General features: G+C 39.0%; 1 protein-coding gene across 1 annotated transcript; it reads left to right on the top strand.

Annotated features, from left to right (window-relative positions):
• Window positions 1-758: 758 nt before the first annotated feature.
• LOC112056674 (zinc finger protein 37 homolog) lies at window positions 759-14,558 on the top strand. Its single transcript, XM_052890305.1, has 14 exons — window positions 759-1,154; window positions 2,428-2,520; window positions 3,584-3,718; window positions 5,065-5,196; window positions 5,293-5,908; window positions 6,676-6,857; window positions 8,006-8,136; window positions 9,004-9,078; window positions 9,226-9,364; window positions 9,540-9,640; window positions 11,268-11,343; window positions 11,596-11,736; window positions 12,585-12,779; window positions 13,536-14,558. Exons 1-14 carry the CDS (start codon window positions 1,092-1,094, stop codon window positions 13,737-13,739), a joined length of 2,283 nt encoding a protein of 760 aa, XP_052746265.1. The 5' UTR covers window positions 759-1,091; the 3' UTR covers window positions 13,740-14,558.
• The last annotated feature ends 879 nt before the right edge of the window (window positions 14,559-15,437 follow it).

The raw sequence follows: 15,437 nt of genomic DNA, 5'->3' as shown, positions 1-15,437 counted from the left end.
TCCATATAGTTATTTGGCCTAGTGGTGCATAACAAAGGTACGATCGAACAGTCCTGAGTTCAAGCCTGGGGGTAACAATAGAAAACTTTTTGTCTTTTTTTTTTGTTTTTCTCAATTGGTTTCTTCAACTATTACAAAATCAAAAATCTCTCCTTTACAAAAAATATGCATTATTATTTTTATAACATAATGGATACTATACTAAAAATACCGTAGCTAGTCACTAGACAGGGTTCCCAACTTAGGGGTTTTCCCCCCAGATTTAGGGGGCAAATAAGTGAAATGGGATTTTTTTAGGGGTCTGAAATTTTTAGGGGTATTTTTAGGGATTTTTTGACTATTTATTATTTTTAAATTGATGATAATTTTAATATTTTTTTCTTGACCTAGCGACTTATAACGACATCTAATACGTTATTCTACAACCACTCTGAAGCAACTGGCGGCAATTTTCATCGAATTAAAAAAATTTTTAAATTTATTCATTGTCAACATGTATGATTTCAAAAAATCTGAATCTTCAGATAAATACGTAATATTTTGTCTGTATTAAATATAGACTTTTGAAACATATTACAGCATATTATTTCTAAATTATTATGAATTTATATTTTTTAGGGGGACAACTCAATAATTAAGGCGATTTTAGGGGTTTTTGACACAAACTTTAGGGATAAATATTTTGGAGAGTTGGTAACACTGTCACTAGATGGCGCTATCACAAGCGTTCCGAAAAAAGTTAGAGTTGCCTATCTATTTCCAATAATACATTGTAATCTTTGTGTCTAATCACTAATGTCTTTGATACTGGAGTCTGGATTGTGAAAATATTATTGTTACGAGTTACGACTTCAATACTATTTAATTAATTTTAGGTTATAATTTGAACTTTCGAATATTATCTCTAATATTATTTAAAACTTTCAAGGCCTAGAATATACGGTGTAAAAACGTGAAAAAGTCCTGTGTACTTTACATTTACAATGAAAATCTGGATACTTATTTGGTGATGAAAGGAAACCGGCCTAATTAGTTAAAAGAGTTGCAAAGATAGTCAGGTAAACTAGGTTTTTCCTTCCTATGATCCAGCAATGGAGGCAATGGAGATTCAGAATGAACTGCAAAATGATGAGTGTGTTTCTTCAGCAGTAGAGGTATGACCAATGATTTTATACTATTGAGTAGATACGTTACGTGCTACATAATCATTGAAAAAGTGTTGCAAGCCAGTGTTACCAACTCTCCAAAATATTTATCCCTAAAGTTGGTGTCAAAAACCCCTAAAATCGCCTTAATTATTGAGTTGTCCCCCTAAAAATATAAATTCATAATAATTTAGAAATAATATGCTGTCATATGTTTTAAAAGTCTATATTTAATACAGACAAAATACTACGTCTTTATCTGAAGATTCAGATTTTTTGAAATCATACATGTTCACAATGAACAAATTTACCAATTTGTTTTATTCGATGAAAATTGCCTCCAATTGCCTCAGAGTGGTTGTAGAATAACGTATTAGATGTCGTTATAAGTCGCTAGGCCAAGAAAGAAATATTAAAATTATCATCAATTTAAAAATATTAAAGAGTCAAAAAATCCCTGAAAATACCCCTAAAAATTTCAGACCCCTAAAAAAATCCCATTTCACTTATTTGCCCCCTAAATCTGGGGGGAAAACCCCTAAGTTGGGAACCCTGTTGCAAGCTTTGCTTCTCCAGTAATAGCTACCACCTCTACCTTCTCTGGATGTGTAGAGGGTGGTGCGTAACCTCCAACAAATACCTGTATAACCTTCAACAACTATCGTTTAGTAATTCGGAGGACAAGGAACGCTACCCTGCCGTAAACAACAAATCCGACACCACCCTGGGACTCGTCACCCTCCCGGTATTAGAACAAATTGCTGAATTCGAAGATTACCGAGCCCTCCCCCTCTTTTCGGACTTCCGATAATCCTATAAACATTATAAAATGCCAGCAGATGTTGCTATTTTGAGATCTAGACCAGACATTTTCCTTTTGTTTGTTTCCAAACAAACTAAGCGAATAGTAATTGTAGAGCTTACTGTGCCTAACATTCCGAAGGACCACTGTATAAAACTGAATAAATACTTTGACCTAATAAATGAACTAACTAAAAATGGCTATGTAGTTAGTCTGTACGCCGTAGAAGTAGGTGTGAGAGGATTACCAGCAAAATCACTCTATAACTTGCTTAAAGACAAGAACAAGGAATTCCTTCACCCTACATCCTGTAGTCACAAAACCAGGACTCTGCTCAGAGGTTTTCTCTCTACCACGCAATGGACCCTGCACCCGCACTGTGAATCCATGGAATGATAAGAAGTCTCATATTATGCCCTAAGTCTCAGATGCAGAGCATGCTAAGCAAAGTCATTAATGAAGTAACTTTATATTTTCCAGTTCTGCATGATATGCCTCGACACAGAATGTAAACTGTATAAACTGGACAAATATAACTTACATACAAATTTCAAAAACTTGACTGGAATTGAGGTAAGATTTTTTTTATTCAGCGACAAGTTAGACCTTGACTGCTTACTCACCTGTAGGTCTATAACCAGTAAGCTTAGCAAGCAACCAATACCATAAATTATAAAGAGAAAAAGACCAATGACAACGGCAACAGAATCTTTCCAGTCCCATCTCTCTTGCCCCAATACAATTAAAGAGACAGCAATATGCGGTTGCGCCGCTATTGGTCTATATTTGTCTTTTTTTCTTTCTTATGATATGTTGTTGGTCGCACATAAAGCCTACATTAATATTTTGTGAAGAGACAAGAGATAAAGTGATTTGCTATCAACCAATAGCTCAGACCAATTATAGAAGGACCTGTATTGCACTCATAGTCACGAACAAAATTGTCTGTCATTTTCTGAAGAAAACGAGCTTAGATTTGGTATATATCTTATACTAAACTAGAAGTTTTTGCCCGTTTTTTACGCAATTCAATTACACAAAAAGGGTTTTTTTACGGAGCTCTTTAACCGACGAACACGATTACAACTATTTAACATCGATTCTATAGAGACAGTTTTTATAATCGCATTAGATCGTTGATCATATACTTTGACAGAAAAGTAACATCTAGCGAGGCAGGTCCTATACAATAATTGGTCTGAGACCAATAGTCATCATCATCATTATCAACCCATATTTGGCTCACTGCTGAGCTGGAATCTTCTCTCAGAAGACGGGTTAGGCTAATAGTCCACCACGCTGGCCCAATGCATATTGGCAGACATGAAGACACGTGATATTTAGTTTCATAAAATGTGCACAATTGAAAAGTTAGAGGTGCATGCCCCGGACCGGATTCAAACCCACACCCTCTGGAATCTGAGACAGAGGTCATATATCACTGGTCCATCACGACTAACTGTATACTTCTTACTCTTCGGTAGTATAGTATAGTGGTCACTATCCCTGCTTGTCAACCAATAGTGCTGCAATGAAAATATAGCTCTCTCTGTTTTGTCACATCACAATAAGAGAGAGAGAGTACGAGGCAGGCTTGACCCTGTAGCTGGTTGTTAAAATTATGAAATGATTTCAGCTCCAAGAAGAGGTGAGATTTGTGCCACAGTTATGTACAGAATGTGCACAGAGGCTCACAAACTGTGCCAAATTCAGAGACAAGAGCTTGAGGGCTTACCACTTGCTGGCACAGTTGGGAGAGAGGAGTGAAATGGTAAGAGATATCTCACAGTCTGCATTCTGTTGTGAATGACATGCCTAATAGTTCTTAATCCTAGTTTGTCCATTGCCCCGTTTGATTATATTTCTTTATCGTCTTTGCTGGAATGGTAACTAGCCACAGCCAATGTCAACAACAAGACCATACCTATTTTGACGAGGTTCAATCAATTTTTTTAATTGGTCCAGGTCTGGCTGGCTAGTTACCACTCACCGAGAAAAACGTATCCCCAAGCAATTGAGCGTTCCGGTACTATGTCGTGTAGAAACTGATAAGTGTGTGGATTCTCATCCTCCTCCTAACAAGTTAACCAGCTTTCCTTAACCTTAGATTGCATCATCACTCACCATAAAGTGGGATTGTAGTCACAGGCTAAGTTGTAAAGAATAAAAACCTGTCCCAATTTAGAAAGTATACAAAATTACATAAAATTGATAATTTTTAAAAAGCACAAAGGTCATAAAATAATTATACACTCAATCAAGTTTTTTTTTTTTGTTTTTTTTTTTTTTCTGGGTTTATCTGCGATCAGTAAGAACTATATGCAGATATGTTCTATGATAACTTCACACTTAATCAAGTCACCAATATTTTCTTTCAGTGCGCTTTCATTTCAGTGAATATTTAAAAAAAAATATCCAGACATTCAGTTATTCTTCTCCACTTTTACCCCTCACAGCTTTTAAAACGTTTCAACCGATTTTCATCAAACATGGGTCAGAACACTCGCACAATGTTACTTTTCACACAGAAAATAGTTTACTGAAATCGCTTTACCCATTCAAGAGCTATGGTGCCACAGACAGACAGACACGTCATTATAACACCCCTCTTTTTGCGACAGGGGATAAAAGTACTAATCCAAACGCTGAGACCTGAGTCTCTGGTGTTGAGAACCACAATACGACAAAAAAGACAGGAAATAATAGCCTGAGACGGATATGACGTCGCTCGATCTTGTGTTGGCTGTGCCTACGTTACATGGCTCGACTTGTTTCCGTGGGAGTTAGAGAGGGGGAGCGATCGGGCGGCAGCGACTTGCTATTTAAGGCGCTTACTGGTCTCGTGGCGTTCGACCCGTCCACATCTCTTTTTGTGTAATCCTTCATGCGTTATTCGGGTAAGGCGGGGAGAATAGCTCGAGCAATGAAGGTGAGTGTTGGTTTAAACCTGCACCTGGAGTCACAACCCTGAAAACCTGCTCAAGGTATTCTCTGCCACTCTAGGGTTCTATTTTGGTTTTATTAAGATTTGATTTGTTGTCCTGACAAATATTGTGTATCATAACCGATTTTCTTCTGTCTGAGTAGTTTGCTATTTGCTAACTATAAATTTTTCAGCTAACGTTAGAACAAATAAAGACAATCAACCGAACACACAATCAGCTCGCGTCAAACATTACAAAAATAACGTTTGAACCAGATTCTTACGATGTTTGTGTGAAAGAACACCAGGAACATATTGTGCAGAAGGTATGTTACCACATTGTGGTAATAAATTAATTTAAATTTGGCTTACCAGTAAATGGTTACCAAAAAGTAAGTTATCATTGGCCTTATTTTTTACAGATTGAAATTAAAATTGAAAAAGACACAGATATAGATCATCAAAATCTAAATCACAATATCAAATTTGAAAAAAATCTTTCGCACGATGAACTAGATGATGATACACCAGAGTTTGAAATTGATGTTATCAATAAAACTGAATTCAATGATGAAGATATGGACTATGATATGGATGTACTTGATGATTGTGATACTTATGTTGACTTTGCTAAAAGCAAGTCAGATATGAATAGTTCTAGAAGTAATGTTATTAAAAACAAAAATATAGCTAAAACTAATAAAGCCAGCCTTAACAATTCAACACTAGTTGTAAATAGAAATAAGAATAACATAAAAGATGAAAATGATAAAAATAAAATGATACTTAAAAAAGAACAAAAAAATATACCCAAAATCAAAAATCTCAATAGAATAGTAAAAAAAGCATTAAATAAAAATGCAGGTAGTACAAAAACTCTAAGAAATGCTGTAAAAGATAGAACGCAAAGCATCAAATCAAAAAAACAGAATTGCAATAAAAAGATAACTATTAAAAAAGATTTAGCAGGTGGTGATAATTTGAAAGAGGTTAGACCTAAGAGAAAGAGAGTGAAGGGTGGAAAGCCAGGCAAACCACGTAAGAATTTTTTTCTTAAAATACACTTAGTAAAGTTAGCCAGAAACCACATCCTCTCACTTGCTACAATTTGTTTTTTTCATTCTCATCAAATCGTTTCATACCAGTTCGTTGGCTTAGGATACTCTGGATTTGCTCCAGGAACTTTCGCCTTGGCCTTCTCCTTCCGACTTCATCATTATCAACCAATGGGCATCCAGTGCTGGGCATTGGCCTCCTTTAAGGATTTGAGCCGCCTGCATCCAGCGAACACCTTCCTCCGTCATTCACAAGGGCACAACACCTGAGGCGTGGTACAGGAGCGTTGTTGTTCTTTAAAAAAACTTGAAGTGCTAGTTGAACTTGTGTCAAGAGTGTTCCGAATGATGTGAATCTATCATGTTTTTGGAATCAGACTTCACGGTTCGAAGAGCCGGTGGACGTTGGAAGTCTCAAGGTGCTAGAATGGCAAAACCCCACCAGTTGGACAGACGACATCAAATAACAGAGAACCGCTAGTTGCTGGCGGTTCAAGAGCGTGGTGATGATGATGACGATGACGATGACGATAACGATAACGATGACGATAACGACGACGACGACGACGACGACGACGACGACGACGTAGACGACGATGACGATGACGACGACGAAGTCGTAGACGACGACGACGACGTAGACGACGATGACGACGACGGTGACGACGATGATGATGATGATGATGATGATGATGATGATGATGATGATTATTATTTACAATTATTTTCACATTTCACTTGTTGTTCCAGCATCAAAAGACCACTTGAAAATGTTCGAAGTGACAGAGAGGAGTAAAGAGGAGCAGTTAGAAGAGATACAGAAAAGGAAAGAGACGAGTAGCTATAAGTCATCTCTGTACAAGTGCACAGTTTGTTACAAAGGCTTCATTGACATCAAAGCGTACGACGGACACATGGACAGGCATTCCGATGTGAGTATTATATACAGAATATCCCACAATTAATGGATAAAACGCAAATGGTATATCTTCTTCTTCTTCTCTATGTCGCGGCTCTGCAGGTCTTCTCGAAGTCCCTGTATCACGTTCGTTACCGATTTATTGTGATCGCCACTGACTAAATTTCCCCTCCAAAACTGGATGCCGCCAGGTACAGCAGCAATTTCTTGACTAGGATGTGTTTTACCTCCTCCGGGTTTACTGTGAAATGCCTTTAGTGGAGGTTGCGTTTATGTATTAGAGCTGGGCAATTGCATAGAATGTGCATAGGTGTTTCCTCTGCCTCTAGACAGAGTCTGCACAGACCTGTGTCCCGGAGTTTAAGGTTGAACATGTGTCTATTGAGTCCCCTGTGTCCGGTAAGTGCCCGCACTAAGATACATAGGTTTTTCCTACTGAGCGCTAGTAGGTCTGAAGCGGCCTTCTTATTAAAGGATTCTACCAGCGCTTTAGACTGATTCATTCCTGGAAGTTTTCTCCAAGGAATGAGAGTATTGTTGTAACAGTAGGTTAATCAGGGTGAGTGTGGTTAGGTTTTTAGGTATACCACAGGAAGGTTCAGGTCCTATCTGTGGTATCTTAGTGCCTAGTTTCGCAAGTTAGTCCGCTTTTTCGTTGCCAAGTATTCCAGCATGCCCTGGAACCCAATGAAGGATAACCTGATTACGGTTACCCAAGTTATTAAGACATTGGCAGCAATTTTCAACAAGTCTAGAGGTAATAACCTCCGCGGAAGGCTGAAAGAGCCGCTTGGCTGTCAGTGTATATATAAATTGTTCTGTTTGCGTAGTTGTTTTGCAGCAAGGATTCCGCACAATCAATAATGGCGTTCACCTCTGCCTGGAAGATGGAGGTAAACTTCTCCAGGTTTCGGTGAATGTTCCTTGGGCTTCTCTCCATAGGTTCCACAGCCTACGTCTTTTCCTGACTTAATTATGGGACACCCTGTATATACATTTGTCTATAGTCTTGTGATAGGCATAGGGAGTATTATATTTGTCTTGTGATAGGCATTGTGGCTAGTTATACCCTGCTTATAAGGAGGGGATGCCTGGATGTTAAAATGGCCTGACGTTGATAAATATTGGTAGTATTTGAAAAAAAATTGTGATTTTTTGTAGAAATTTGGAAAATTCGAATGCAGTATATGCGGGATACGCACGAAGAACAAAATCTGCCTGCGCAAACATACACTGATGAACCATTTGTTCAGGTACAATTGTTTGAAGTGTTCCTTCGTCACAAACCATAGGTGAGTATACTTATTATCAAAATTCACTTATTTCAAGTAAGCTTATAGCTTGGCAAGTTCGTTCGTAACACTCCCGTTGACATAAACTTGAACGCTACACATAACCTATTACTGTTTTTAAATATGTTTTTGACTATACAAGGCAAAACGCCTGTCGGCCATGATGGTGTATATTTCAACTGTTTCATGTCACTATAGCAAATCTATTACAAGAGAAGCGTTCAACAAAAATATTATTAGTGACGTCACAAAACGTCACTAATAATATTTTGGTCCAAAAAGTGGACCTTGTGTGAGTGGTGGTTTTGACCTATCACCCTGTAATAATATAAATGCGAAAATGAGAGTTATTTAATAAATGCTACTAAGGGGAATGCCCATTCCCGGCCCAAGCCTATCCTAAGCACTAAAAATAAAATACAACTTCAAATGTTACTTCACCGCGGTACACCGGCTAACATTTTGCCCTAGAATAGTGATGAAAAATGTATTTTTCTTAAAAAACATACTTTTACAGAACCAATTATTTATACCAGGGTTCGCCAAAACCGAACCCTGGCGACCCCGATTAGTAAGCGTAGTGTAGACCGACCCCCCAACAGGTGGACTGACGACATCATGCGAGTCGCAGGGATTCACTGGATGCAGGCGGCTCAGTATCGTGATGTTTGGAAGTGTCTACAAAAAGCCTGTCCTGCAGTGGACGTCCATCGGCTGATGTGATGATGATGATGATGATACCAGGGTTCCCTGGGCCGACGTTGTATGGGCCTGTGGCCATTCCCCTTTGGCCAGCAAGATAACTAGTCGGCCTCCTTTGCATTTTTGGTAGTCAGAATGGTATACATCAAAGACATATTGTTTCAGGAACACAGCTCTGAACCACGAGCGTTGGCACGACGGCAAGCAATACAAATGTCCGCATTGCGGCGAAGTGTTCACGTGAGTAAGCCATCGCTATAATTACAACTAATAATTAGTAATAAACTATACAAGATTTCTAGTAGAAATGAAAAATTTCTGTATCGTTCTGAAAAGTTGACCCAATTTTGGACATTCCTTTGATGTGATTCATCTACCCTATTCTAGGAAGTATACGTCGCGTATGTCTCACGTGCGTCTAAAGCACCCTTCAGACCACGTGTGCCGACTGTGCGGATTCTCTTTCATCGGCGAGCGCGGACTGTCCCTTCATATGAGCAAGACGCACCGCGCGGCTGAAACTGAGGTCAGTTTTGACGTAATAACGTTTTATATATCGATGAACGCCGGCTGCACGCACGAAAAAGTGTCCCGTCCGCCTGAAGCAATATAAAATGAAACATTCCACGAGACCTAATGATTTAAATGTAATAAAGTTACCTTACAATATTATGTGATATGAGGGTAGAAGTACATTGCAGTCGCTGGACGGCCCGCAGTGCGAGGAGTGCAACATTCGCTTCGCGTCCTCCGCCGCGTACGAGCAGCACATGAAGGTGTCTCCCAAACACGCGCCAGCCGAGTGAGTGATTCTGTATTACTTTTTAGCAGGTTTTATTGGTGTTTACCTTGATAAACTATAATGGGTAAATAATGAATGGAGTTAATCTGAATAAAATAATGTAATAAGACTAAAATAAGACGAGCACTTTAGTACCAGAGTTATATTAATTAAACATTTAACCATAATAACATCACTTAACAGTGTACTTAGGCATTTTTTACGAGGGCGGTACTGAAAATTTTGGGAATCAAGGAAGTGTCACAACATTACTATTTAAAAATGTATTTATTGCTTTTCGAAGTATTCTCTGCAAAATTTGACACGTTTTTCTACCTATCATTGAAGCAACCATTCCGTTCGAAAGTTGGGGTCTCCAAAAAGGCCGTTTTGTAGGCGTCCACAGCTTCTTCAGTTGATTAAAATCTCTGACCACGCAATTTATTCTTTATTTTAGGGAAAGTATAGAAATCATTAGGGCTTAGGTCGGGACTGTACGGCGGATGGTCTAATAATTTTATGTTATTTTGCTCTAAAAACTCTTTTTGTCATACACTCCGTGAACGAACAATTTTTGTTGGCGTTAACTCATTTTGTCTGTCAGGTCTAATAATACCCACTAAGAATGTTACCAATAAACCCTGAGTGGCAGAGAATGACCTTGAGTGGAGTCACGCACTTGCGAGCGATGTGTGTAGGGTTAAAGGATCTTTTGACTGTTAACAAACACTCCCTTTTTCCACTCAAGTCACTCTCCCTGCCTATTCCAAGTAACCTATAAAGAATTACACAACAAGAGATGTGGACGGCTCGAACGCCACGAACACACTGAAGCCGTCTGTACCGCAAGTCGTTGTAACGCAGCGATAATATGACTGGTTTTTTGTTTCGTGTACGTACGCATATATCCAGGATTCGTCACCTGATACGATGTTGTATACATCATTTGAGAATCCTGCGTGGAATCTTTCGAGAGTTCTGACGCACCAAGTAACGCGAGCCGCTTTTTGCTCTTCACAAAACGAATGCGGTATCCATCGGGAAAACAACTTTTTTTACACCCTAATTGTTCATGCAAGATTATTTGTATTCGACTCATGCCCATGTCTAAAGTTGCCTGAAATTGAAATTCAGGCAACTTTAACTAACTTTTACTACCTTCTGATCACTTTGAAGGCGGTGACAAGCTAGTGAGGTATTAATAATAAGCCGTTTCTGAAAGAACTGTCTTAAATCCTAAAATTCTATGATTGAATCGGCATAAGTTAATGCATCACAGTCACTTTCCAGTTTATTTTGTGAATTTTAAGTCGGTTGAATATTTTTGTAAAAAAGATTTTATTTTTCTGTTTTTTTATCTGGGAAATTTTAGTTATTTTCATTTTAACATAAAATTACTGAACCGATTTTCATGATAATTAAATGGAACCATGGACCAATCTGGAACTATACTTATCAAACAAACATTAAAAAAAACATACGCCTCCTTTTTTTTGACTTGGGTATAAATTGAACATGAGGAAGATAAATAAAATGTGTAATGTTTAAATACCGCACCACCCAGTTACACTCGTAGTTGAGGACTCTGACACGCACTTGGCCAGTTTTTTATACAATGTAAATGATGATGGTAATGATGTATTTGCAGCAAACTGAAAGCAAACACACCGGTAAAGAAATATCCTTACAAGAAGTTACCGCTGAAGAGGATAGACTGCGAACTGGTACGTAAATAACAGTGTCTTACTCTACAAGAAATATTTTATTTCAATCTAGTAGAACGATAATAGGGATGATGACAGTTTTTTAAATTGTATGTAAATTGAGAGTATACTAATAGCAAAGCAATTTTGTAAAAGTAACAGGGTGTCTGCGAGCATCACTTTCGGAGCTCTATATGCAAAAAATCTTCTTAGTTTTGTACAGCAGGCGAGTAGCCTATTATTTAAATATGCACATCTCGTGTCTTGTTTCAGTGCGGCATGCAGCTGGTCGGCGTTCGCAACTACGCGCGGCACTTCCGCATGCTTCACCCGGGCAAGACCCGAACCAAGTACTCCTCCGTCAACGTCATGAAGATGGGCGTCATGTGCGAGCTGTGTGGGAAGGTGATGCCGGTGAGAGACATGACTTTCCTAGTGTTGAATCCCTCGCTACGGACAGGATTCTGTTTAAATCCTTAGCTCCTTTCGTGGATTTGTCAACGCACTGCTTAGTTTGCACTCCTTGTACCATCCGGACAACATGTACGATTCACTACGGTGTAGATTCTAACTTTGGATCCCCTGTTTCGTTCGTGATTTTGTCAACGCTTTTAGACTTCCTTTACAATAGTGTAAAAGAGCAGATATAAATATTCGGACAAAATGTGTACAGTTGAATCCCTCGCTACGGTCAGGATTATTTCTATGAATCCCTCGCTTCACTCATGTTTCCGTCAACGCCAATAGGATAAGCATCACGTGCGAGCTGTTGTAGGTTTTGAGAGACATGCATTTCCAGTGTTGAGTCCTTCGCTACGGACAGGATCCTCTTTAAATCCTCAGCTTATTTGGTGACTTTTCGTTCGTAAGTAACGACATGCTATGCGGCAATACCGCATTCACCACACGTTCAAATACCACTTCAACTATATCATCAACATCTATCATTTGCATCTCATGCCGTTGAATTCTTTGCTACGTACAGGAGTATTTTCCTTTCGCTTCTTTCACGATTAAAATCTGTCGTTTGGTATTGGATTTTACAGTTAAGTTTAGTAAATTTATTAATAAAATATTTTTTTATAATAATTACACTAATATTATAAAGGTGAAAGTTTGTGTGTATGTTTGTTTCTCGTTTGTGCGGCGGCTACTAAAGCGATTTGGCTGTAATTTTGAATGGAAATAGATTTTATTCTAGATTAACACTTTCTATCCCGGAAAAATCCATGGTTAGTTAGTAAATTATATTTTATTCGCAGAGTCTTCGCTTCCACTTGCCGTGCCACGCTCAGCAGAAACAGTTCAAATGCGACGTGTGCGACGAGAGGTTCGAGACCAAACACTTTCTGAACAAACATGCTGAGACGCACAGCGGCGGGTCGCGACCGCGCCACGAGTGCAACATCTGTGGGAAGAACATGTCTTACGCGTCCAACTTGTGGCGGCACATGCTTGTGAGTATCAAACGCATCTTCAGTAATATAAATAGCCTCAATAGCTCAACGGTAAGAGCGGTCGGACTCATCACCGAGGGTGGTGGTTAGATCCCCGTCCCGTTGATCAATTGTCGTACCCACTCCTAATACATTTACCGACTAGTTGGAGGGAAATGGAAATATTGGTCGTGTAGTGTTTGTGTATATATACACCGGCAGTGGGAGAAAACTGGCAGTTTATCTCTGGCCACTTGTAAGGTCCTTTGTCCTTACTATAATAGCAGTAAGTCATCGTCTCACCACTACACTATTATACACTATAATTGCCAGCAGCACACGTCCGCCTTCTCTCGATACCAGAGACAGACTGCCCGCTTTCTCCCATTACCAGTGTAAATACAAACACTACAGGTCGTATCAAAAAGAAATATTTAATTTATTAAAATGCACACAACTGAAAAGTTGGTGGTGCATGGAGGGCCGGATTTGAATCAACGCCCTCCGAAATAGGAGGCAGGGGTCATGTCCACTGGGCTATCATGGCTAGGCTTTAAAATGCGTGCTGCCATCTACACGCACAGTGAAACAGTCTTTGTTATTTTAAACTGCCAGTAGATGGCGTTCTTAGAGAACTTTGAAACAATCCCTTTTTGTACATTTCAAGAACCTGCGGTGTTAAATTATGCCTGAGACTTATAGATGGCGCTTGTTTTTTTCTTGAAATAAGTCTTACTTCTGTCTTGTGGTCTGAAGCATACGTTTTTTTGTCCACAGTCCCACAAAGACACAAGGCCGTACTACAAATGCGATATTTGTGACAAAAACTTCGCCGCTGCTCAAGGGAGGGACAACCACGTGTTGCATGTCCACAATAACGTGCCGCGTCCGAAGAGGGTCCGCGCTCCGAGAGCCGGCACCAAGTTATCGCAGACACGTATTAAAGGCGAGCTGGGTACAAGCGACTCAGAAGAGTCCTAAGATTCAGACGTTATACGACCAAATACTTCCTTTTGAACAAGAGACTTAATAAGTTCCTAGAAGAAGAGAAGAAGAAGACTCTAGACCCGGCTAAAAGACACGAGGGACTCATGAGTCGTTTGTTTGTCGACCCTGTGAGACATTCGTTTGGAATTTTTTAAAGGGCTTGTGTAGTATATATATGTCAACAGCCTAGACTGTCAATCTCAGACCAATTATTGTATAGGACCTGCCTTGCTAGACGTTTTCTGTCAAAGTATATGATCAATGATCTAATGCGGTTATAAAAACTGTCTCTATAAAAACGATGTTAAATAGTTGTAATCGTATTCGTCGGTTAAAGAGCTCCGTATAAATACATTTCTGTGTAATTGAATTGTGTAAAAAACGGGCAAAAACTTCTAGTTTAGTATAAGATATATACCAAATCTAAGCTCGTTTTGCTTAGAAAATGACAGACAATTTTGTTCTGGACAATTAGTGTGATGCAGGTCCTTCTATAATTGGTCTGAGCTGTCAATAGATGAGTCTATAAATACAAGCTTCGGACTAGAGGGGGCAGTTGCACTTTGGCGCTACAGCAGTACGTACCACGAGGTACTAAGCAGATACAGTTATCAACCAAGTGGATGTGATAAGCCAAATGATCAACCGATCACCCAAAGAGTGTGCAAATACTACAGCTTGTAACTTCTGCAATAAAATGTATTGTAGGAAATAGTGGTCTGAGACGGATATGACGTCGCTCGATATTATCCCATCCCAGTACACAAACGTTTATGCTTCATCCCGAAAATATACCAAAAGTTAAACAGATGATTTTAGAGTGTTTTACTTTGCCTAGTGGGAGTTTTGAATATTTTCATACCGACCGGCGACCAGAGAACTTTCAGTGTTTTACTTTGCCTAGTGGGAGTTTTCAATATTCATACCGACCGGCGACCAGAGAAATGGAGACAGCAAGAGTTTTCATAGAACATGTTTAAGAGGTATGATCATCACCACATTTAAAACAACGTGGCTTTGATCTACAGAGGACTTTAGTGTGGCCAAATTTACAGCAGTTATAGCACTGTATTGTGGGGAAAATATATAGTTCTACCGGGAGAGCTGTGTAACACATGTACACCCTTTTAGGTAGCACTTGTCCATCAAAAGTCAGTACTACCATGTTGGTGTTGGAAAATAAAATTTTGCCATCTGTTATATTTTTCGTTTTCATTAACCTAACTAACCTAACCTAACCTAAAACCTAACCTAACCTAACCTAACCTAACCTTGATAATTTGGCCGGCCACATCCTATAGGAACAGTGATATTTTCCTGAATTTCTTCCTTAGACCATTCCTGGGGCACTTTTCACAATACCAATTCTTGTAACAGTGAATCTGGGAATGAAAACCTTATATGAGAGAGCTATTTCTGCCAATGCACTTTAAACTTCCGTTCACAATGTTCTTAATGTTAATTTTTTTTTAATCTTTGCCAAATTGAATTGGGTGTAATGTAATAGGGTCTGTTTGGGAAGATGTTATTCTTTAAACGTGAACAGTGAAAGGGCCTGAATCTGTGTTCACATATTTTCTGGTTTGTGGTGATGGATTTGGTTTTGTACTATTGTGTGGATAGAAGGAGGGTAGTAAGTTTGATTTTTCACTCTCCTCTTTTTTTTTTTTTTATTATTTACAAGTTAGCCCT

Source organism: Bicyclus anynana, chromosome 27 (assembly GCF_947172395.1).
Source record: "Bicyclus anynana chromosome 27, ilBicAnyn1.1, whole genome shotgun sequence".
NCBI classification, from domain to species: domain Eukaryota; kingdom Metazoa; phylum Arthropoda; class Insecta; order Lepidoptera; family Nymphalidae; genus Bicyclus; species Bicyclus anynana.
This window is presented reverse-complemented; position numbering and strand designations above follow the sequence as displayed.

What these genes read in the sequence shown, in the direction of transcription:
- LOC112056674 (XM_052890305.1), top strand. Translation starts at nt 1,092, where the DNA reads ATGGAGGCAATGGAGATTCAGAATGAACTGCAAAATGATGAGTGTGTT. An exon ending in AGGAACATATTGTGCAGAAG is followed by an intron (nt 5,197 to 5,292) that starts GTATGTTACCAC and finishes TATTTTTTACAG; the next exon opens with ATTGAAATTAAAATTGAAAA. An exon ending in AGAGGATAGACTGCGAACTG is followed by an intron (nt 11,344 to 11,595) that starts GTACGTAAATAA and finishes GTCTTGTTTCAG; the next exon opens with TGCGGCATGCAGCTGGTCGG.